Source organism: Aquarana catesbeiana, linkage group LG05 (assembly GCF_042186555.1).
Source record: "Aquarana catesbeiana isolate 2022-GZ linkage group LG05, ASM4218655v1, whole genome shotgun sequence".
Taxonomy (NCBI): Eukaryota; Metazoa; Chordata; class Amphibia; order Anura; family Ranidae; genus Aquarana; species Aquarana catesbeiana.
Window position 1 is genome coordinate 650,703,349 of NC_133328.1, and position 23,550 is coordinate 650,726,898.

Below are 23,550 nucleotides of genomic sequence, written 5' to 3' on the forward strand. Positions count from 1 at the left end.
TACCATTGTCCCTGTACAGTGTGCCCCTCCTCCAATCTATGGGGATACCACTGTCCCTGTACTGTGCGCCCCTCCTCCAATCTATGGGGGTACCATTGTCTCTGTACAGTGCGCCCCTCCTCCAATCTATGGGGGTACCATTGTCTCTGTACAGTGTGCCCCTCCTCCAATCTATGGGGGTACCATTGTCCCTGTACAGTGCGCCCCTCCTCCAATCTATGGGGGTACCATTGTCCCTGTACAGTGTGCCCCTCCTCCAATCTATGGGGGTACCATTGTCCCTGTACAGTGTGCCCCTCCTCCAATCTATGGGAGTACCATTGTCCCTGTACAGTGCGCCCCTCCTCCAATCTATGGGGGTACCATTGTCCCTGTACAGTGCGCCCCTCCTCCAATCTATGGGGGTACCATTGTCCCTGTACAGTGCGCCCCTCCTCCAATCTATGGGGGTACCATTGTCCCTGTACAGTGCGCCCCTCCTCCAATCTATGGGGGTATCATTGTCCCTGTACAGTGCGCCCCTCCTCCAATCTATGGGGGTATCATTGTCCCTGTACAGTGCGCCCCTCCTCCAATCTATAGGGGTACCATTGTCCCTGTACAGTGTGCCCCTCCTCCAATCTATGAGGGTACCATTGTCCCTGTACAGTGTGCCCCTCCTCCAATCTATGGGGGTACCATTGTCCCTGTACAGTGCGCCCCTCCTCCAATCTATGGGGGTACCATTGTCCCTGTACAGTGTGCCCCTCCTCCAATCTATGGGGGTACCATTGTCCCTGTACAGTGCGCCCCTCCTCCAATCTATGGGGGTACCATTGTCCCTATACAGTGCGCCCCTCCTCCAATCTATGGGGGTATCATTGTCCCTGTACAGTGTGCCCCTCCTCCAATCTATAGAGGGGGTTGGGTTCTGGGGGAGGGGGACAGACTGTTGCTTGTTGTGGGTTGTTATGGTCTGTAGTTGTAAAATATATTATTAATGTATTGCGTTATTCTCTAAAGTTCCATAAATTTGCTCAAAAGCTTTCAAATCTTCCCCCCTCCCAGATGCCCCTCACCCCAAAGATTCCCCCTCCCAGATGCCCCCACTCCTCTGCTGGAGGCCAAATCCTGAGATGGTTCTGGGGGGTTAACTGTCCCCCCTTCCCTCTCTGGGCCGGCCCCGCACTTCCTCTGCCTCTCCTCCTCTTCCCTGTTTTTCTCCTCCGCTGTCATTCCGAGAACCCTCCAGAGATCCGACGGACCCCCTGCAACCCAACCGCAGCGCACAGACCAGACACACGTATGTATTATATATTCTATATACAGACCAGACACACATATGTATTATATATTCTATATACAGACCAGACACACGTATGTATTATATATTCTATATACAGACCAGACACACATATGTATTATATATTCTATATACTGTGTGTTGTACTGTATATAATACATGGTGGACTCATATGTGTCTCAGGAAATGAAAGTGAAAGTCTGACTTGTATAACACGATAGATATACAGAATGTGAGTCCAGCACACCCCGATATTCTCCTATAAAGGGGACTTCCTCTCCTCTGAGAGACACGAACAATACGAACTGCAACCCGGAATGATACAGATTAGTAGAGAATTACTATAAAAGATAAGGAAGGATTCATGGAGGCGGATTTACTAAGGGAGCCGAGAACCTTCACTCTGCGTTCCATATCTAGACATTTCTAAGTCCATCACATAACTGCATGACTTATCCTCAATGTTATTTTAAGGTATATAAATGTATAAATGGGTATATACAATCTGTGTTTTTATATACAATATTTAAAAAATAAACATTTAATACATGGGAAAGGATTCACAGAGAACTATGGTTTAGCTAAAGACCTATTTCCTGGCTTCATTACCCACCATTAATTCAGAGCTGCCCCCCACAGTACCTCTCCTTCACCACAAGATGTCCTCAGTCTTCCAGGCTGCACGATACCGATCTTCACCCAATCAGGAAAACTGAGGAATGACTGTTCCGTGTTGTTCTCAGCATCATCCAGGAGTCAGTTAGGAGATCAAAAAATAAAAAAAAAACAAGGATATCATACAGCCAGCGAGGGCCTCAAGGGGTCCTCTGGGGAAGGGGGGGGGGAGTGGACACCGGCTACACAAGTGGGCTTTAACAAGATGGCAATTCTGACAACAAATGTTCTATGGAGCCTACACACGGTCGGACTTTCCGACAACAAGCTCACATCCAACATTTGTTGTCAGAAAATCCTATCGTATGTACAGGGCAATACTCTTCTCCTGGGGCCATCTTCCACAACTCCCAGGTGTGATACTTAGGATGGGCCCAGTCTTTGGTTCTGATCATGAGGGAATCTACACACAAAAGCTCAATCTCTACCTGGACCTTCGTTACCTATGCCAAGTCACCACTTCCTGACTGGCTGGCTGTTTATGCACTCAAACCTAGTACTGTAGTCATTGGGAACGGCAACATATCCTCCTCTGAATATTTTAACTGCACATAACATAATTGTATTGCATCTTCTCTATCACATATTATCCCCTTATTAAGCCTTGTTATTTGTGATATGCCCAACATGCATTGCACCCCTTTAAAGCGGAGTTCCACTCAAAAGTGACTTATCTGTCTCCTCCTCCCCTCCCCCCCTCTGGTGGCACCCTTCAGGGGCGGGGGGGAACGGGTACCTGTTTTTGACAGGTCCCCCTTCCCCACTTCTGGAGACAGCGCCGCAGAGCCATCTCTCAGAAGTTCGGCCCCCCCTCCTCCAGCCCCTGCCACCAGGCCAATTAGAAAGTGCAGCGCGCTTCACGCATGTGCAGTTGGGAGCTAGGGGGGGGGGATAGCTGTTCTCCTGGTGTCACTGAATGCCTGTGAGGTGGTCATACCTTCTAAAAGGTGAGAAAGTTCCAAAGACCATTTAGCAGTGGCATAAGTCCTTATACCTGCAACCCCAGCTGGGTTCCCACAGGGGGTGGTTAAGTGCAAGAAGTATTTCACATCTTTAGCAGCATTTTGTTCCTTAAAGGGTAAGTTCACATTTACAGAAAAATCTGTAAGGTGAACTTACACTGGACCCCCTCCTTATCCCTCCCCCCCCACGGTCCTGCTGACCTGGACCCCGGCAATCTCCCGCTATGAGCCCTCGTATAGCCGCCTCGCCGGTCCAGGGCTTAGAAATCCCCTCAGTGTAATCTCCTAAACGTACCTCATCAGGAGGTACGTATAGGAGCATTCTAATTGAGCGGCGCCGTCCAATCAGAACCCGCATAGCCCGGCTTGTCACCAAGGGTGAAGAGGAGAGAAAGCAGCAGGGATTTCAAATCCCTCGATCGGTAAAGCGGCTGTACGATCTATCAGAACGGGCGATCGCCGTACTCCAGGTTAGCGGGACCGGGTGCGATGGGGAGGGGGTCCAGTGTAAGTTCACCTTTCAGATTTTGTGTAAAGGTGGACTTTCACTTTAGGTGGGGAGACCTGGAACTGTACCTTCAGTCGCCTTACCTACTGTAGTGCCCCCAAGAGGTGGTTTCCTCCGTTTTTATGTGTTTGCCCCAGGAGAGGGTGGTACTTCCCCCAAAAAGCCCGGGAAAACCTGGCCAGCAGAGTTAACCCTTAGTAATTAATATGGATGGGTGACAGCGTCAGGGCGAAGGCAACAACATCCCTGAATAGTAGATATGTATAAAGGGAGAGAATTTGGTGGGATTTTATGGGTGCCTGATATATGAAATAGACTGGTAATACACCAACAGTATAAAAATAGTCAAAACTGATTACATAGAAAATAGACAAATATATTAAAACAGTAGAAATGTTGGCTTAAACAGACATTACGCAGATATGGATATACATCTAGTTGACAGATGAACAAAGGTCTTTCAGCAGTGACATCCCGACATGTTTCGCCCACTAGGGCTTCCTCAGGGGACGTTTGTTGAGAGACAGAGCTAGATGTAGTAAGACCAAAAACCGGGTCTGTAAGAAGCCCGGGGTGCCAAGAGGGAACTAGATATTGTCTCGTATGAAGAGATACAACAGCTTGGCAACCCCATTCAGTGTCTGACAAGATTTAACCCTTATTTGCAGGAAGTACCACCTCAGCAGGGCAATCACAGCTAAACAGTGCAATTGTCTTTGATAACGCCCTGGGGGAGGGGCGAAACGCGTCGACGCAACATCCTGCCTACGCTATACTAGGAACCAGTGACCAGTGACATCACTTCCTGGAGCGGGTGGAACGCACGCTGGTCAGCGGCGAATCGACCTAGCATCTGATTGCCTGGTTTACATCGTGGTCCCGTGAGTAGCGCATAATATGCGCAGGTGACCCTTGGTACCATAAGGTTTTACACCATATACCTTTTCTTTTCTCCCTTTTTTGTGCGGAACGTGAGCTTCTGAGGTCCTCCAAGGGTTCCTTCCGGGTTTTTCCAGCATCAGTTCACCGCTTGCTCTGCATACTATACGGAGTGGTTGGCTGGGAGTCTGCTTACTGTTTTCTGCTATGGAAGTTTTCCATCCAACTTAATACCTCTAGTTTGCAACCTTTTGTTATTGGTGACTTTTTCTTGCTAATCCATGCAGCATCTACTTATGAGATCCCATCAGTGTCATCTCTATTGGTGTTTGTAAAAATAGGAGAGCACTTACACTCATATTAAAGTTTTTGGTCTCTGTGCAGTGATAGGCATACCCTTTTCACTTTACTGCTGCACATGTATGCTATATACACTTTATATATGCTATTGTGAGTCATGTTTTCATGCATGTTTTATTATATGCATAGTGTGGTGTGTTAGGTATATATCCTACCCTACCTTTTTCCTTTATATAATATTTTATTGATTTCATTTTCAAATTCTTTTTACACATTTGGATCCTCATTTGGTTTGATACGTTTGTATTTTTATCACACAATTTTCTATTGCCAGCGCAGTTTTTTTGGTTATACATTAAACAGTGCAATTAACTTACATTAGAATATACAGTTTTACAGACAGAGAAACGCAAACAAATTAATCCACAGTATATCAAAGTCATCAAAAAACATATACAAAAAACACACCCCTTGGAAGCGCCGGGTTACACGCCCCCTGCAGGCTCCTCCTTCTTTCTCACAAATGAAAAACCTATACAAGTGTCGGAACCGCGAAGCTTCTCCCAGATTCACACCTATCATGTGATTTCTGATACAGGAAGCTGGGACAGCGGCGGGGTGTATTGGATCACAGAAGACTCAGGATATGGTATGATTTTTTTCTGATATCGGCACCGTTTCAGCATTTGCTGGAAAGTATAACAAGCTCTCAGATTAGTATCCCTTCCATCTGTGACCAATGTGACATTTTAACTTTCATTATCAGGTTTTAAGCTCCACTCCAAAAAAGACCACCATGAAACTGGTCGCAGGATGGGGACTGGTCAGCGCTCTGCTGGTCCTCAGAGTCCAGGCAGATGTCCCGGCAGAGGAACTGTCCGAGATCCAGAACAAGGTGGTCCGACTGGTGATGGAGAAGTTTCATCAGAGAGATATACAGAGCGCATACAGGATGACGTCCATAGTGAAGGCAAAGCAGGTGAGAGCTGGGGGAGCTCAGAGTATTAATGTTCAGATTATTCCCCCCGCCATAACAGTAGTTAAAGGACCGATATTTATAGTCAGTGCTGATCATTGGAATTCCAATATTGATCACGTAAATGGCTCTGGTGCCCTCTATAAAATATTAATCACAGAATTTACAAAAATTATTTGTAACTGGGAAATGTTGCAGCTCTGATTCACATTGTCCATAGGGCCCCTCCAGAAAACACTCAGTACCTCGGGAGGAGATGGTTATTTTTAAAGCCCAATTGGACTTTCAGTTGAAAGCTAAATACATTCCAGATGCATCAAAACCAAATATGTTGAATGTCTTACTGCTGTATTAAGGTGGCCCCCTGGCAGGTGACACAGGATCATCCAAGGTGCGGGATGTAAGTGACAGTTGGTCTTCACTAGAACTTTTGGAGGTGGAGATGGGTCAGAGATGGGTCTGATTTGCTGTAACTGTCACCAGGTTTTGGCCCTCAGGATCACTCCACAAAGGGGATAGCAAGGATGGATACAGTGTGGAGACTGTACACTAGGAGGCAGACAGGAAAGTAGTCAGGTCCAGGCAGGGAACAAGGCAGGCAGCAATCAAGAGAGTAGTCAAGTCTAGGCAGGGGTTCAGACATGCAGCAATCAAGAGAGTAATAAGGTCCATGCATGGGTCAGGGCAGGCAACAATCAAGAGTGTAGTTAGGTCCAGGCAGGGGTTGAGGGAGGCAACAATCAAGAGAGTAGTCAGGTCTAGGCAGGGGTTTAGATAGGCAGCAATCAAGAGAAGAGTAAGGTCCATGCCTGGGTCAGGACAGGCAACAATCAAGAGAGTGGTCAGATGCAGACAGGGGTTAAAGGAGGCAGCAATCAAGAGAGTGATAAGGTCCATGCCTGGGTCAGGGCAGGCAACAATGAAGAGAGTGGTCAGATCCAGACAGGGGTTAAAGGAGGCAACAATCAAAAGTTTAATAAGGTCCATGCCTGGGTTAGGGCAGGCAACAATTGAAAAAGTAGCCAGATCCAGACAGAGGTTAAAGGAGGCAGCAATCAAGAGAGTAGTCAGGTCCAGGCAAGGGTTGAGGGAGATAGCAATCAAGAGAGTAGTCAGGTCCAAGCAAGGGTCAGGGCAGTCAACAATCAAGAGTGTAGTCAGGTCCAGGCAGGGGTCAAGGCAAGCAGCAATCAAGAGGGTAGTCCATAAAATATGGGTCAGCAATGGTCAGGCAATCTGACAGGTAAGTTTTATAGCTCTTTGTAACAAGGAGTAGCTGGTGAGAAGACCCAGCACTGGCCAGTTTAATGGTTGGGGCATAAGGAATACTCTTTTGATCACAGGACACGCCAGGCATAATTTCCTGGAACTCGTGGAAGTATCATCATAAGTCCTGGCAGGAATTTCAGAAGTACTGATGAAAATACAGGCAGGAATTCTGGAAGGAGTGGAAGAAATTCTGGAAGTACATTGGAAGCCCTGGTAAGGATCCTGAAGGTACCATTGGAAGTACTGTCAGAGACTAGCTGAGAAGCTGCCACGTCATTGGGCCAGTGGGATCAGGCAATGCCCAAAGAAGGACCCCCTGCTGTCTATGTGGAAGTAGGGGTCTCTCTGCAGAGGTCTGACCCTCCACCCCGCTGAGTCAGAGCTAGAACTCTCCAATCAGCACACCTTTTGCTTTGATGCTCCTGGAATGATTCAGATGATTTAAAGTGAAAGTTCAGTTGGGCTTCATTCAGTTTTTTATATTAAAATAAAATCTGAGTGATTCCCGGCCTGATGCCGACACACAAGACATGCGGCTGCTATTTGTATGGCTGAGGGTAACAAGTGTGCACCCCGCTACTCTACAGACAGCAGCCCCCAGGAAGTACATGTGGATTATTTATACATTAAAACAAATTAAAAGTGAGAACTCCTCCCCACAATTGCGGATTGTTTTCTCACGGAAGTGTTATGGGCGGAGCATAACAGCAAATGTAACCCCGCCCCTTCACTGTCTTCATCTTCTTGCAGGTGTACAATTCCGGGATATTCGTCAATGTGGAGTTTCTGGTGAAACAGACGTCATGCCACAAACATGACTGGAGCAAACCGGACTGCAAGGCTGTAAAAAATCCAGTAAGTGTCTGACAAGCCTGGTGATTGGTGAGTTATATACCAGGGTGAGGTATAGAGGGGCGGAGCTCAGGTGCCTCTTTTTTATATTGCTTCAACCTGTACATCATGTATGGCACACTCCACACTGCTCCACTCTGTACATTGTGAATGAATTACTCCCCACTGCTCCACTCTGTACATTGTGAATGAGTTACTCCACACTGCTCCACTCTGTACATTGTGAATGAATTACTCCACACTGCTCCACTCTGTACATTGTGAATGAGTTACTCCACACTGCTCCACTCTGTACATTGTGAATGAATTACTCCCCACTGCTCCACTCTGTACATTGTGAATGAATTACTCCACACTGCTCCACTCTGTACATTGTGAATGAATTACTCCACACTGCTCCACTCTGTACATTGTGAATGAGTTACTCCACATTGTTCCACTCTGTACATTGTGAATGAGTTACTCCACACTGCTCCACTCTGTACATTGTTAATGAGTTACTCCACACTGCTCCACTCTGTACATTGTTAATGAGTTACTCCACACTGCACCACTCTGTACATTGTGAATAAGTTACTCCACACTGCCCCACTCTGTACATTGTGAATAAGTTACTCCACACTGCCCCACTCTGTACATTGTGAATGAATTACTCCACACTGCTCCACTCTGTACATTGTGAATGAATTACTCCACACTGCTCCACTCTGTACATTGTGAATGAATTACTCCACACTGCTCCACTCTGTACTTTGTGAATGAATTACTCCACACTGCTCCACTCTGTACATTGTGAATGAATTACTCCACACTGCTCCACTCTGTACATTGTGAATAAGTTACTCCACACTGCCCCACTCTGTACATTGTGAATGAATTACTCCACACTGCTCCACTCTGTACATTGTGAATGAATTACTCCACACTGCTCCACTCTGTACATTGTGAATGAATTACTCCACACTGCTCCACTCTGTACATTGTGAATGAATTACTCCACACTGCTCCACTCTGTACTTTGTGAATTAATTACTCCACACTGTTCCACTCTGTACATTGTGAATGAATTACTCCACACTGCTCCACTCTGTACCTTGTGAATGAATTACTCCACACTGCTCCACTCTGTACTTTGTGAATGAATTACTCCACACTGCTCCACTCTGTACATTGTGAATGAATTACTCCACACGGCTCCACTCTGTACTTTGTGAATGAATTACTCCACACTGCTCCACTCTGTACAATGAGAATGAATTACTCCACACGGCTCCACTCTGTACTTTGTGAATGAATTACTCCACACTGCTCCACTCTGTACAATGAGAATGAATGGCTCCACACTGCTCCACTCTGTACATTGTGAATGAATTACTCCACACTGCACCACTCTGTACATTGTGAATGAGTTACTCCACACTGCTCCACTCTGTACATTGTGAATGATTTACTCCACACTGCTCCACTCTGTACATTGTGAATGAGTTACTCCACACTGCGCCACTCTGTACATTGTGAATGAATTACTCCACACTGCTCCACTCTGTACATTGTGAATGAATTACTCCACACTGCTCCACTCTGTACTTTGTGAATGAGTTACTCCACTCTGTACATTGTGAATGAGTTACTCCACACTGCTCCACTCTGTACATTGTGAATGAGTTACTCCACACTGCTCCACTCTGTACATTGTTAATGAGTTACTCCACACTGCACCACTCTGTACATTGTGAATAAGTTACTCCACACTGCCCCACTCTGTACATTGTGAATGAATTACTCCACACTGCTCCACTCTGTACATTGTGAATGAATTACTCCACACTGCTCCACTCTGTATATTGTGAATGAATTACTCCACACTGCTCCACTCTGTACATTGTGAATTACTTACTCCACACTGCTCCACTCTGTACATTGTGAATTACTTACTCCACACTGCTCCACTCTGTACATTGTGAATTACTTACTCCACACTGCTCCACTCTGTACATTGTGAATTACTTACCCCACACTGCTCCACTCTGTACTTTGTGAATGAATTACTCCACACTGCTCCACTCTGTACATTGTGAATTACTTACTCCACACTGCTCCACTCTGTACATTGTGAATTACTTACTCCACACTGCTCCACTCTGTACATTGTGAATGAATTACTCCACACTGCTCCACTCTGTACTTTGTGAATGAATTACTCCACAATGCTCCACTCTGTACATTGTGAATGAATTACTCCACACTGCTCCACTCTGTACAATGAGAATGAATGGCTCCACACTGCTCCACTCTGTACATTGTGAATGAATTACTCCACACTGTTCCACTCTGTACATTGTGAATGAATTACTCCACACTGCTCAACTCTGTACATTGTGAATGAATTACTCCACACTGCTCCACTCTGTACATTGTGAATGAATTACTCCACACTGCTCCACTCTGTACTTTGTGAATGAATTACTCCACACTGCTCCACTCTGTACATTGTGAATGAATTACTCCACACGGCTCCACTCTGTACTTTGTGAATGAATTACTCCACACTGCTCCACTCTGTACAATGAGAATGAATGGCTCCACACTGCTCCACTCTGTACATTGTGAATGAATTACTCAACTCTGTTACACTCTGTACTGTCACAAATGTCACGTCTACCTCAATGCAGGTGGTCAGACACTATAGCTAGCTACGGTGTGTTTCACCTATAGCAGCCCCCTTTCCCTTAAGACAAGCAGGCCTACCGGTACTTGGTTGCCCCCAGGACTTATACACAATGCTATAGTGCCTGGTCACCATGCCAAGGCAGACACAAACTAAGCGAAGCAAACAGATACTTGCAGTTTAGCAGACAGATAGCGTGGTTCTATGACAGTCCAGGTAAAGAGCAGGCTGAGTTCAGGGAATAGTCCAATATCTGATCCAGGTCATACACAGGGAAATCCAGATAGCAAAGCAGGGCAGACAAATGGGAGGCTTGATCAGGAACAAAGCGGGTAACTCTGTCTCTATCACAAGCAAGGGATAGAGTGTTCGGTTTGCTTATATCAGGTGACTGATCAGATCAATCAGAACTAAGTTGTGCAGGAACAAATAGTTTATCTGCGAGGGAAACTGACACAGTATAGTCTATAGAAGCAGACCCCACCCGCACTAGACTCTTGGCGTTTCTCGGTTTATTAGGACAGCTAGCGACAAAGTGGCCGTGGTTGCCACAGTATAAGCAGAGTACCTGACATCTCATTCTAGCCTTTTCCCCAGAGGATAAATGGGTAGCGCCAATTTGCATGGGCTCATCCTCCTGGAGAGGCTGAGAGGGCTCTGGAAAAGAAGAAGAGGTGGGCAGCATACTAGGGGGCAAAGTAACAAACCTCCCTGTACGCCTTTCCCGTAAATGCCTGTCTGTACGGATGGCTACTTGCAAGGCTTCATTCAAGGACTTTGGTTCAGGGTAGTGAACTATGGAGTCTTTGGTGGAGTCTGATTAGCCTAACCTTTTTTTTTTTGCCACGTCAGCGAGAAGATTAACCATGGGAATAGGTGTTTCAAATAGGCAATATTCAAAAATACTTCCCTTTTATCATCACATCATTGTGGCTTTAAGTCTGTTACATTGATTAAGTCATTTTATTACACAGAAAATAACCAACCCCCCTATGATTCGACTGTTTACCATTAATTTCTTCCTAGCTATCCCCCCCTTCCCCCCTCCCCTCCTCCCCCTTCCCGAGACCGTACCTCCTCCCTCCCCACTCTTCCTCTCTAGTTTCCCATTTACCTCCCCCCCCTGGCCACCCCATCTACCCTCTCTTTTACTCAAGTTGTCCACATCTCAACCGCTCTGATGGATTTTTTAAATTTTTCCCACAGTCCCCACTTTATCTTGTTGGCCTCCATTTTTATCCCTTCACTGAACCTTAAGTACTCTAGTTCCTGTATCTCATTTATTTTATTAATCCATTCCCTCATGGTTGGTCTTTCTTTTCTTTTCCAGTTTTTAGCAATGAGACTTTTAGCTGCGTCTATGAAATGTGGCAGAAGTGTTCTGAGATAGGTTTTAGTGGGCATATCACTCAGATGAAATAGAAACATTCTAGGATCTTTTGGTAAATCAAAGTTTGTTATCTCTTTAATATATTTTTTAATCTCTTCCCAGAAGATTCCTATTTCGGGTCACGCCCACCACATATGGGCCATCGTCCCAATTTCATTACATCCCCTCCAACAAAGCTGGGATCCCCCCCCCATTGATTTTATGCATCTTATCGTGCGTCATGTACATTCTTGTCAGGCATTTATAATTTAGCTCTAACAGTTTACTATTAACAGATGTGACCGGGAGTCTCTTCAATATCATAGCAACTTCTGTCTCTGATAGTGTTTTTCCTAACTCCTTCTCCCATTTTCCTATGAAGGCCATAGTATCTGACCTCCTCAGCTCTACCAGTATTTTATATATCCGGGAAAAACCACCTTTTTCGTCTTTATCCATACATAATTTCTCTAATGGAAGTAGGTTTTTTATTGTTCTAATTGGATGAGGTAAAGATTCAACAAAATGTTTTAATTGACTATAACGCCATGGGTTAATAATTATCTTATCTCTTCTATTCTTAAGCTCTTGTATTGGGCATATTCTACCCCGGTCCATTACGTCCTTCAGTTGTATATTCTCATCTAGGAGCCATTTACCAAACCACTCCTCCTTCCCCGGTGGGAAGTATTCCACATCTTTTAGTGACATTAACAGTGAATTGTACTGCCAGTGTTCCCTTTTATGTATTACATCCCATGTTCATGCCTAGTGATTTCGTGTATTTCAATATTATATTTTCTTAATTTTGGTGAACTCCATATTATTTTGTGCAGTTTTAAATTACTAGTTTTATTTTTGATTTCTACCTATTGTTTTTCTTTATTTTTAACCCAGTCTACCACTCTCGCAAGTGCAATGGCTTCGTAATATTTACGGATATCTGGTGCTCCCCATCCCCCTTTACTTTTAGTGTTTATTAATTGAGTATATTTTAAACGTGGTGTTTTCCCTTTCTATATAAACCCTAATAACATTGAATGTAATCTTTTGAGATATGCAGATGGAAGTGTGATTGGAAGCATTTGCATTTTATATGTTATTTTTGGTAATAAGACCATTTTAAATATATTAATTCTTCCCGCCCACGACAATTGTCCCTGCTGTATTCTATTTAATTCTGATTTTACCTCATTCATAAGCGGCATGAAATTCGCCTGAAATAGCTTTTCTATAGATGTTGTAATTTTAACTCCTAGATAATTTAAAACTTCTTTCCCCCCACGCAAAAGGAAAGTGTTTTTGATATGCGGAATCTCTCATCTTATTGGGGTTTATGTCTAACACTTCAGATTTGGTGGTATTTACTTTAAAGTTGGACAGCTTCCCATATTCTTTTAGGGTGGCCATGGCGTTCGGGAGGGAGATTCTTGGATGTGTTATATAGAGCAGAATATCATCCGCAAAGGCAGCGAGCTTGTACTCTGTTCCACCTATGTTTACTCCTCTAATGTCTGGGTTCTGTCTGATCCTAATAAGGAGGGGTTCTAGTGCTAGCAGGAAAAGCACTGGAGAAATTGGGCACCCCTGTCTTGTTCCATTATACATATAAAAGGACTCAGATAATGTCCAATTTATTTTAACTCTCGCTGACGGTTTTTGTATACAACGCCCCTATCCAACTACAGATCTTCTCCCCATAGCCCACTTCTTTGAGTGTCTCTGTCATGAAGTCCCAGTCTACTCTGTCAAACGCTTTTTCAGCGTCTATTGACAGCAGTAGCCCTGGGACTCCACTCTTTTTAATTTCCTGGGTTATCAAAAGGGTTTTGATGCTATTATCCCTTCCCTGTCTGCCTGGTATGAACCCAACTTGATCAGGGTGGATGATCTTTTTAATTGTTTGCTTTATTCTACCCGCAATTATTTTTGCGAATAGTTTTGTGTCAATGTTTAATAAGGATATGGGCCTAAAACTAGAGCATAGTGTATCATCTTTTCCTTCCTTGTGTATAATCGCTATGTTAGCTGCTAGTGTATCTCTGCTCATTTCCCCTTTCTCTCCTATCTCATTCATATAAGCACATAGTTTTGGTACTAAGTAATCTTGATATTTTTTGTAGTATAGTGCTGTCAGCCTGTCTGGACCTGGACTCTTGCCTAATTGAGTCTCCTTGATGGCCTTCCTTACTTCGGACTCTGTAATGGGGACCTCCAAGGATGTTCTCTCCTCTTTGGTTATTTTTGGCATTCCAGTTTCTTTTAGGTAGTTTTTAATTTTCTCTTGTTTTTGTTCTTTCTCTATGCTCGTATCCTTTTTGTTTATTGAATAAAGTTCCCCATAAAATTCTTGAAAGGTCTTTGCTATGTCTACATCTTTGTATCTAATTTCACCTGTTTTAGTCCTTATTTTATCAATGTATTTATTATTTTTCTTTTTACTTAATGCCCTTGCCAGGAGCCGACCAGGTCTGTTACCAGCGATATATCTTTCTTTTTTAACTAATTTATACTTCTTTCGGTTTTCTAGTTTTATCTGTTGTCTCATGGCCTCTCTAGCTCCATATAGTTTTCCCAAAATCCCTCCTTCCCCCGTTTCCTTATGCTGCTGTTCTAGCTTTTTGACTTCCTCCTGAAGCACACGAAAATTCTTTGCCTGTCTTCTTTCTTTCTCCACTCCCGCCTTTATTATAATCCCTCTAATGTACGCCTTATGGGCCTCCCAGACTATTGATTGTGATGTTTCCTTTGAGGTATTTGTTTTGAAGTAAAATTCCAATTCTTCTTTTATTGACTTATCAATTTTCCTATCATGAAGGAGATCCTCGTTTAATCTCCAATTATTTAACAAGGGGTTTTTGTATATTTTGTTTTATTAGTAGCATCACTGGGGCGTGATCTGAAAATGTTATGGGTCCTATATTTGTATTTTCTACTTCTTCTAAGTACCTATGATCTACAAAAAAATAATCAAGCCTTAAATACGTCGCATGTACGGGGGAGTAGTAGGTGTAGTCCCTTATCTTTTGATGATGCATCCTCCACACATCTACTAACTGACAGTAATGAAGTTTTCTCTTGAGTTTGTTCAACCATACACCCCCAGTCCCCCGAACATGCGACGTCTTATCTCGACCCGGCTCAAGACACAAGTTAAAATCTCCTGCCACAATAACCCTCCCCCTCCTAAAACCCTCTAATTTTGATAAGACTCCAATTGCATATTTTCCTGGGTTAGTATTTGGGCAATATATATTGGCTAAAGTATATTCCTTCCCATTTAGTTTGCCCCTCAGGAACAAATATCGGCCCTCAGGGTCAGTTATTCTCTCCTCTATCTGGAAACGCATTTCCCTTGCAAAACCAATTGCCACCCCTTTTGCACCCCTTGTCGGGGAGTCACTATATATCCAAAGCGGGTAGTCCTTAGAAATTATTTTCTGGTTTCTCCCCAGGTATAGGTGCGTCTCCTGGAGAAAGACCACCTCTGCTTTATTGGATCTCAATTCGCCCATTATGTTCGCACATTTTATGGGCGAGTTGAGGCCCCTCACATTATATGTTACCAACTTTATTCCGGCCATTTATTCTGCCTTTCTAGACCAATCAGCGGGAGATAATGAGGTTTGTACTGGTCTCGCCCCCCCCTTACCCTCCCCCTCCCTCTCCCCACTCCCCACTCCCCTACCCCCCCCCTCCTCCCCCCTCCCTCCCCCCTTTTGGGGGCATCTGGCCTCCCAGCGGCCCTATTAACCGTGGCCCCACATTCTCCACCCGGCCCTACAGTTATCCCCCCGAGGGTTGAGCTCAGTGTGGCAATCTTGGGTGAGTTATACAGTTTGCTGTCCGTGGGTAATTTGCCTGTGCTTTACCTTAGCCTCATATAATGCATGTTAAAGTTCCACCGGCATGAGGCGGGGCCGGAAGTGGATGGAGGAGTGAGTCAGTGAGGAGCGGTGTGTGAGCTCTCCCCACCCCACCTATGGCTTGGTAAACCCCAGGAGTATATGGCCGGAGGAATGCACCCGTAGCGCTGAGTATCGGTTACCCGCTGCCTGCTCCCAGCTACCTGTCGCCTGAACTAGCGGACGCTGAGGATCGGTGACGTGTGAGCCCATCTGCCGTTTGTCCCTCCAAGTGGCGCTCTCCCTCCTAGGGAGCTGAGGTATTCTCCCCTTCAACATCTTCGGGTATTCTCGGGAATCCCCGTCGCTTGTCGGGTGCCGCTGGAGCCATGTGAGACCCGGATGTAAAGCCGCGATATACTCTTGAGGGAATACGAGCTAGGACACTCTCAGTGGGAGCTGACGTCAAGGTGTCAGCAGGGAAGGACCGCTGGGACCGCTGGGACCGCTGAGAGCGGCACTGAAAGGAAAGTCGATCGAGACACCGAAGCTGCTGAGAAGCCTTGACCCGGTGAATCTGGAGGAGATATCCGATCATCTGGGGGGTGAGTCGCCTGAGGGGGGGATTGGAAATTAAATGTAAAGTGGGAATGAAGGAAGCGCTGCTATGTTTCATAATACCAGCCCCATGTCCCTACTTTGAAGTGCTGCTATGTCTCTTAATATCATCCTTATGCCCTCACTTTGAAGTGCCGCTATGTCTCTTAATATCATCCTTATGCCCTCACTTTGAAGTGCTGCTATGTCTCATAATATCATCCTTATGCCCTTACTTTGAAAAGAAGTTCAAATAGGTAATAAAATCTGTGGGACTTGCCGGTGACCTGAAACGGGGCTGTAGCATATTGCATTGCATTGTACCATCTCATATAATATTATACTGAAAAGACTATCGCAGGATACTTGCAGTTGAAACATTTGAAACTCTGAAACTTGAAACACTCCTAAAAGTACCTCATTATCTGACACTTTCTTATTTTTGGACTCCTGGTCTTATCATATATTGTTGCAATACGATAAATAAAACAAATTGTGTTCAGAGGGGTTAAAATGTCGACAAGAAGGAAGGGAGATGAGCAAGCAAATTTGGAAGCTATGGGGTCTCAGTCTCTGCGATCAGCCAAAGAGAAAGAAAAAGAAAAAGACAAGGGTGGAGTGTCAACGGTGGCAGGGGCAACGGCAGCATTGGTCAATGCAACAGACCACACTCCAACGAAAGGGGGGCAGCAGGTACAAAGCAAGACAGCGACGGACAGGAAGAGCCAGGGACAGATGAATACGCTCACAAGTAGTATTACAATAAAGAATCCCTCAAATAAAGGTGCAGGAGCAGTGGGGAAAATAACAGAAACAAGCGGTACCCAGATTCATATAACGGAAGGAGAGCCATCTCTTAAAGAAATCCTTACAGCAATTAACGCCTGTAAACAATCTCTGAGCGAAATGTCAGATCAAATGAAAGACATTAAGGAAGAACTATCCCATGTAAGCCAAGAGCTTAAGAAAATAGCAGAAAGAGTGACAGAAATAGAAGGGAGAATAAGCTTTATGGAGGATGACTTGAACCCAATGAAACAAGAGATGAAGGCGCAGAAAGACCAGATAAAAAGGCTCATGGAAAAATTCGACGAAATGGAAAACAGACTTCGGAGAGACAATGTGAGGATAGTAGGGCTCCCTGAGAAGAGTGAGGGATCAGACCCGATAGGTTTCGTGGAAAAATGATTAATTGAAACTTTTGGAAGAGAGACATTTTCACAGCAGTTCTCTATCGAAAGAGCACATCGAGTTCCATTTAGACCTCCCCCTCAGGGAAGCCCCCCAAGAGCCTTGTTACTGAAAATTCTAAACTATAAGGATAAGGTGACCCTTCTTCGAAGGGCTAGGGAAAGGGGGAACCTGTCCTATAATGAAGTCAGGATATCAATGTATCCTGATTTTTCACCCGAACTGCAGAAGCGTAGAGTAGAATTTTTGGAAATTAAGCGAAGCCTTCAAATGTTTGATATTACATACGCTCTTCTTTATCCTGCTAGGCTTGGGTAAATGCACTTGGAAGAAGTCAGATCTTCGAGTCCCCGGAGAGGGCGCGGGCATGGCTTGAGGAAAAGAAAGATCAACTGTCACCAAAATAAACAGGGGTTGAATTAGAGAGGATTTACATAGATGGGGAAGGAATGTGAATAAAGCGATAATTTTGTATAAGTGGGGTGGGGGGGACTCACAGGGTTGAGATAGAATAAGAGATGGGTTTTTGTTTGGGTGAAGGGAGTAAGGGAAGGTGGGGGGGGTGGGGGGAGTGGGGGAGAAAAAGGAATAAGTAGGGAAAGGGTAGAGGAGTGTGTGACGGTCATTAAAAAAGCCTTCAAGGGGGACCTAGAATGGTGTGGGGGGGGGGGGGGGAGAGGGGTTGGGGAGGTGGGAAGGGGAGGGTAATGAATATAGTAAGAAGATACAGAAAAGGACACGATTGAATCACAGGATCATAAGGAAATGTTGTTGCACAATAAATAGTATACTCCCTTACAGGGTAACACAGGGCATACTAGTAAAATATAAAAACAGTCGTAATAAACACGTGTGGTATGTAAATTATGAGTAAAATTTTAGGACTTGAAGATACTAAAGTAAAAAGTTTGAGTGATGGGGAAAAACCCCTCTTATTAATAGAGATAAGCACCTTAGTTGTTCAGAAACACAAAGGGATAGGGCACTTTTTATTTAGAGGAGGGGGTTTAGGGGTGGGTTTTTTTTTTTTTTTCTCTTTGCTTGCTCCCCCTACTACAGGATCTCCTGACCATAAATATAAATAATAAATCATGGTTCTGAACATTGGGTCATGGAATGTTAGAGGGTTGGGCTCCCCTGTTAAAAGGGCAGCAGTATTTGATGGTTTAGATACATTTAAGGTTGAAATTGCCTGCCTGCAAGAGACACACCTGACAAAAGACACAAAAAGTAACTTGAGGAACAGAAGATATCAACACCAGTTCCACTCTATGTATACCTCCTATTCAAGAGGAGTATCGACTTTGATTGGCAGTGGGGTAGCGTTCACTTGCAGACAGTGCAGAGTAGACGAAGAAGGGCGGTATGTGGACCTGCATTGTGTAATAGAGAACTTGGAATATGTATTGGCTAATATTTACACCCCCCCTCCTTTTAAACTGGATGCTTTGCACAGCCTCATGGAATTTATAATTGACAAGACTGAGTTACCAGTTATAGTGGTCGGGGACTTCAACGTAGTCTTGGATAGGAAAGTAGATAGATTCCCTCTGGGGAAACAAAGTCAAGGAAAACAGGAAATTCAGATGAGACAATTCCTTCAAGATAATAAAAGTATACACTGCGCTAAATTAAAAAAGTATATGGTGCGGAGCGGCTACATACAGGGTGACAACAACCAAAGAATCATGTGAAAGTAAAATGTAGCGCGTAGATTGTGCAAAAAGTCTTCGATCAAGAAAACAACTGAAATAAACAAATGTCATGCTTCCAGCATCCTTCTTGTTGCCCATCTTTGTTTTTATACCCTGTGATCACATTTTATTGTTACCTGGCTTTTTTAGCAATAAAAATCCCACTTTGCTCATCTACACTATGTGGAGCCTGTTTATTTTTTCTCCACATATCCACTGAGAGATCCAACCAGCCTTCACTTCAGTTTTTTTACGTGACGCACTGTTCCCTCTGATTCGCACCTTGGTCATCCTTTGGGAGGACCCACCTGGCGGCCCCGGGAGATCCACTCAGAGTTTGACCCAGAAGGTTCGCAGAGCTGTGATGTCCGCTTACAGGCCCTGAGAGGCAACCCGCTCGAGTGACTCCCTGTCGCTGACAAGGGAGTCCAATGTATCTGGTAAGAGTTTCTTACACACCATCTTTACTAAGTCACATGCAGTTGTGAGATACAGCTTGGGGATGATCTGATTTACCCGTGTTATAACATCTGTCGTCTTACATCCACGTACCATTTTCAGTGGGACATTCCATGTCATTGGTTTTCTATTCACTTACTGGACCTTTTTTCACCTATATTGAGAGACTTATAAGTTTTACCACTGTTATGTTTATCATTTGTTGACATTTGTTTATTTTAGTTGTTTTCTTGATCGAAGACTTTTTGCACAATCTACGCGCTACATTTTACTTTCACAATTCCTTCAAGAAGCAGGGCTGTCCGACATCTGGAGAACACGGAACCCAAGGGCCTCACAGTTTTCATGCTACTCGAGTTCCTGTGCTTCATTGTCAAGGATAGATCTGGTTCTAGGTAACGGGTTAGCATCACAAGTAATAAATAAAGTAGTTTATCAACCCAGAGGAGTATCAGACCATTCCCTGCTTATAGTCTCGGTAAACCCGGGACACAAGAAAGTATATAGAACATGGAAGATGAACCCAGCTTGGCTGGAAGTAATAGAGAGCCAGGAAGTGGTAATAGCAGAATTGAAGGAATTTATAAGACTTAATTCGGGAACCACATCGAAGGGGGTGATGTGGGATGCACTGAAGGCATACCTGAGGGGTTCACTCATACAGAAGGTGTCAAAAATTAAAAGAACATCACGGGACTGGGAGGAGCGGTTCAGGAGGGAACTAGTGGACGCTGAAAGGGAGTATATGAATGAACCTTCCCCTGAAAAACAGAGTGTGGGAGAATAAACAACAAAGGTATAAAGATATAATAATTAGGAAAGTAGAAAATAAAAGGTTATTTCAGAAGCAAATTATGTATGGAGAAGGGGAAAAAGTCGGGAAGATATTGGCTCATATAGTCAGGACCAGCTCCCCCCCATCCATGGCCCCAGCCATTAAGACCCCGGGAGGCGAGATATCATCTCAAGTAGAAGTAATTACCGAGACGTTTAAAGAAATCAAAATGGCGGTAACAGAAATGGCCAATCATAAATCACCCGGTCCAGATGGTCTCCCAGTCGAGATATATAAGCAGTATGGGGAAGTACTATTTCAGGAACTCCTGGACGTGTTTAATTGGGCAAAAGAGAAAGGGAGATTACCCACATCAATGACAGAAGCCACAATTATTGTTCTGCATAAGGAGGGGAAAGACCCCCTGGAACCTGGGTCATACAGACCCATATCATTACTCTGTACAGACGTAAACATTTTAGCAAAAGTTTTAGCTGCCAGAATAAAGAAAGTGATCCATAAAATAGTCCACCCGGACCAGACGGGATTCATACCCCATAGAACAACCAGTATGAACATCAGGAGAGTTCTTCTGAACTTACAGATTCCCACAGAAAACAGGGGCTCTAGGGCAGTACTAGTGTTGGACGTGGTAAAAGCATTCGACAGCTTAGAATGGGAATATATCTGGAGAGTATTAAAGGAGTATGGTTTTGGTCCTTCATTCATTAATTGGGTTAAAGTATTGTATAATGAACCAAACGCAAAAGTAAAAATCAATAACGATTACTCGGCGGGGTTTAAACTGGAAAGGGGCTCAAGGCAGGGATGCCCTTTGTCTCCCATGATTTTTGCCTTAGCTATGGAGCCACTAGCTACAAAGTGAGGCAAAATAGAATAATAGAGGGGTTCCAGAGGGAAGGTAGAGAGGAGCGGATCGCATTATATGCGGACGATGTCCTCATATTCTTGGGAGACTCTGAGGGATCCCTGAGACAAGTAATGGATATATTCTCGAGGTTTGGGAAAATCTGGGGACTATCCATAAACTGGGAAAAATCTGATTTATTACCGCTGGACCCCGCTAGAGAAGATGCCCCCTTAAATAATATCAGGATGGAAATAACAGAGATAACGAAATATTTGGGTATTAAAATAACGAAGGATCCAGAGAATTACTTAAATAATAACTTAACCCCCTTGTTAGAGAAATTTAAAAGTAAGACTGAAATATGGAAGGGCCTCCCGTTATCAACAGCGGGGAGATGCAATCTGATTAAAATGCTATGGCTCCCCCAATTGCTGTATATAATGCAGAACTCGCCAATATGGATAAGTAGGAAATGGTTTAATAAAATAGATACAATATTTAGAGACCTCATATGGAAAGGGGGATCCCCTAGGATAAGTTTGCAGACCTTACAACTCCCATCGCGGGAAGGGGGGTTGGCAGTACCCCACCCACGAAGTTATTTCTTGGCAGCTCAGCTGCAGCAATTGGTGAGTAAATCGATTCATAGGGGACTCAGTAATGAGAGGTTGATGATCATGGGAGCCCCCCCATAGGACTGTGATAGAGGCACTGGAGGCGGACTCCTTTATACATAAAACCCCCACGGTCAAATTAATAACAAAAGTTTGGAGATCCATTAAAGCTTTGAAGGGATTGAGTGGATGGACTAAGTATACTCCTTTGTGGAACAATAAGAATCTACAAGAACTACAAGTAATAGGGAAAATTAAATTATGGGAAGAAAGAGGAATAAATAAACTAGTCCAACTATATAATCAGAATTCTTTAAAATCATTCTTGTCATTGAAGGAGGAATTTGATATACCGGATCGGTCACTATATAATTATACACAAATTAAACATGCTCTTAAGACACAGTTTGGGGGTCAGGGACCCTCCTGGAATGAGTCCATTGTATTTCAAAAACTGGGAGACCAGGGGGGTCACTGCGGGTCTATAGCCGAAATATACCCACATATTTGTAGAAATAGCATAGAGACTCCGGAAAAACTTAAAAGTAGAGGTAAATGGGAAAAGGACTTGGGTGTGTTTTCAGATGGGCAGTGGAGGGAGATACTAGCGGGGGGACACCGGGTGTCGGTCTCACCTGCCCAGAAGTTTTCACACCTGATGCTTCTACATAGGACTTATTACACCCCTAAAAAGGTTATTTGAATTTGGGCGGAGGACAGATGCTAACTGTCCCAGATGTCAAGATGTGGGGGACCTGTTGCATATGATATGGAAATGTCCGAAATTATTCCGGTATTGGTCAGAGATAATAGAAACCCTAAATAAGATCTTTTCTTTAGAACTTAAAATGGATCCGAAATGATGTATTCTAGGAGTTGGGGAGAGCACAGATAGAGGAACCTCCAAAACTATAATAATTCAGAGATGTCTTTTCCAGGCAAGAAAGTTAATTGCACAAAGATGGCAGGCAAGAACCCCCCCTAGGAAAGATAAGTGGATTAAAACGGTGACTGAAACAATGTGGAAGGAAAAGGCAGTATATATAAAGAGAAGGAACCTGAAAGAATTTAAAAAACTCTGGAGACCCTGGTTGGAAGAAATGGGATACTCATTGTAGGGAATACGGAGACAGTGTCCTTATGATTATAGAAGTTAATATAGATAGGATGGTATGAGTCGGGTAAAGATAGGTGGGATGGGGTGGGCGTGAGGGGGGGAGGAGGGGGGGAGGAGGGGGGAGGGGAGGGGGGGGGGTGGCCGGGGGGGGGTGTGGGAGGGGGGGGGAAATTCGCATTTTTTTTTTTCTCTGTCTTAAACTCATTCTTATACGCTCAATACCCCTGGTATATATGCTTTGTATAAATATGGTATTTATCTTTTAAAAGAATAGGTATTTGATAAAGATGTAGATTATGTTGTATCAATAAGATGAGTAAAATAAGGGGTTAGGAAGAAGGGAAATATGGGTTAAAATGGGAGAAAATGATGGAGCATTTTTTATAGGTTACCTATACACATCTAATAGTGGTGGTCTTAGTATTATGATGAAACATGAACACTGTATATTGTGATGTATTTTGTATGAATATAAATAAAAATCAGTAAAATAAAAAAAATAAAAACAAAAAAGTTCCACCGGCATAATTTAATGTAAAGCACTTACCCCTCCAGCTGTATTCACTCCAATATACTTATCTGAGAGTTGATGTTCTGGGTTTCTCCGGTGTTTACTGTGTCCTAAAGAAGCTAGCAGCAGTATCCTC

The 23,550-nt window shown here is 44.0% G+C and overlaps 1 protein-coding gene across 2 annotated transcripts in view; it reads left to right on the forward strand.

The window, feature by feature from the left end:
• Positions 1 to 1,130: 1,130 nt before the first annotated feature.
• LOC141145684 (retinoic acid receptor responder protein 2-like) overlaps positions 1,131 to 23,550 on the forward strand; it is a 40,430-nt gene continuing 18,010 nt past the window's right edge. The window contains exons 1-3 of one of the 2 annotated variants that reach the window (XM_073632542.1): positions 1,131 to 1,282; positions 5,373 to 5,585; positions 7,602 to 7,706. In XM_073632542.1, the coding sequence (XP_073488643.1) occupies positions 5,403 to 5,585; positions 7,602 to 7,706 (288 nt within the window). In that variant the 5' untranslated portion in view covers positions 1,131 to 1,282; positions 5,373 to 5,402. Of the gene's footprint in view, positions 1,283 to 5,236; positions 5,256 to 5,372; positions 5,586 to 7,601; positions 7,707 to 23,550 lie in introns of those variants that run through there. The other variant, XM_073632541.1, reaches the window with a different exon arrangement.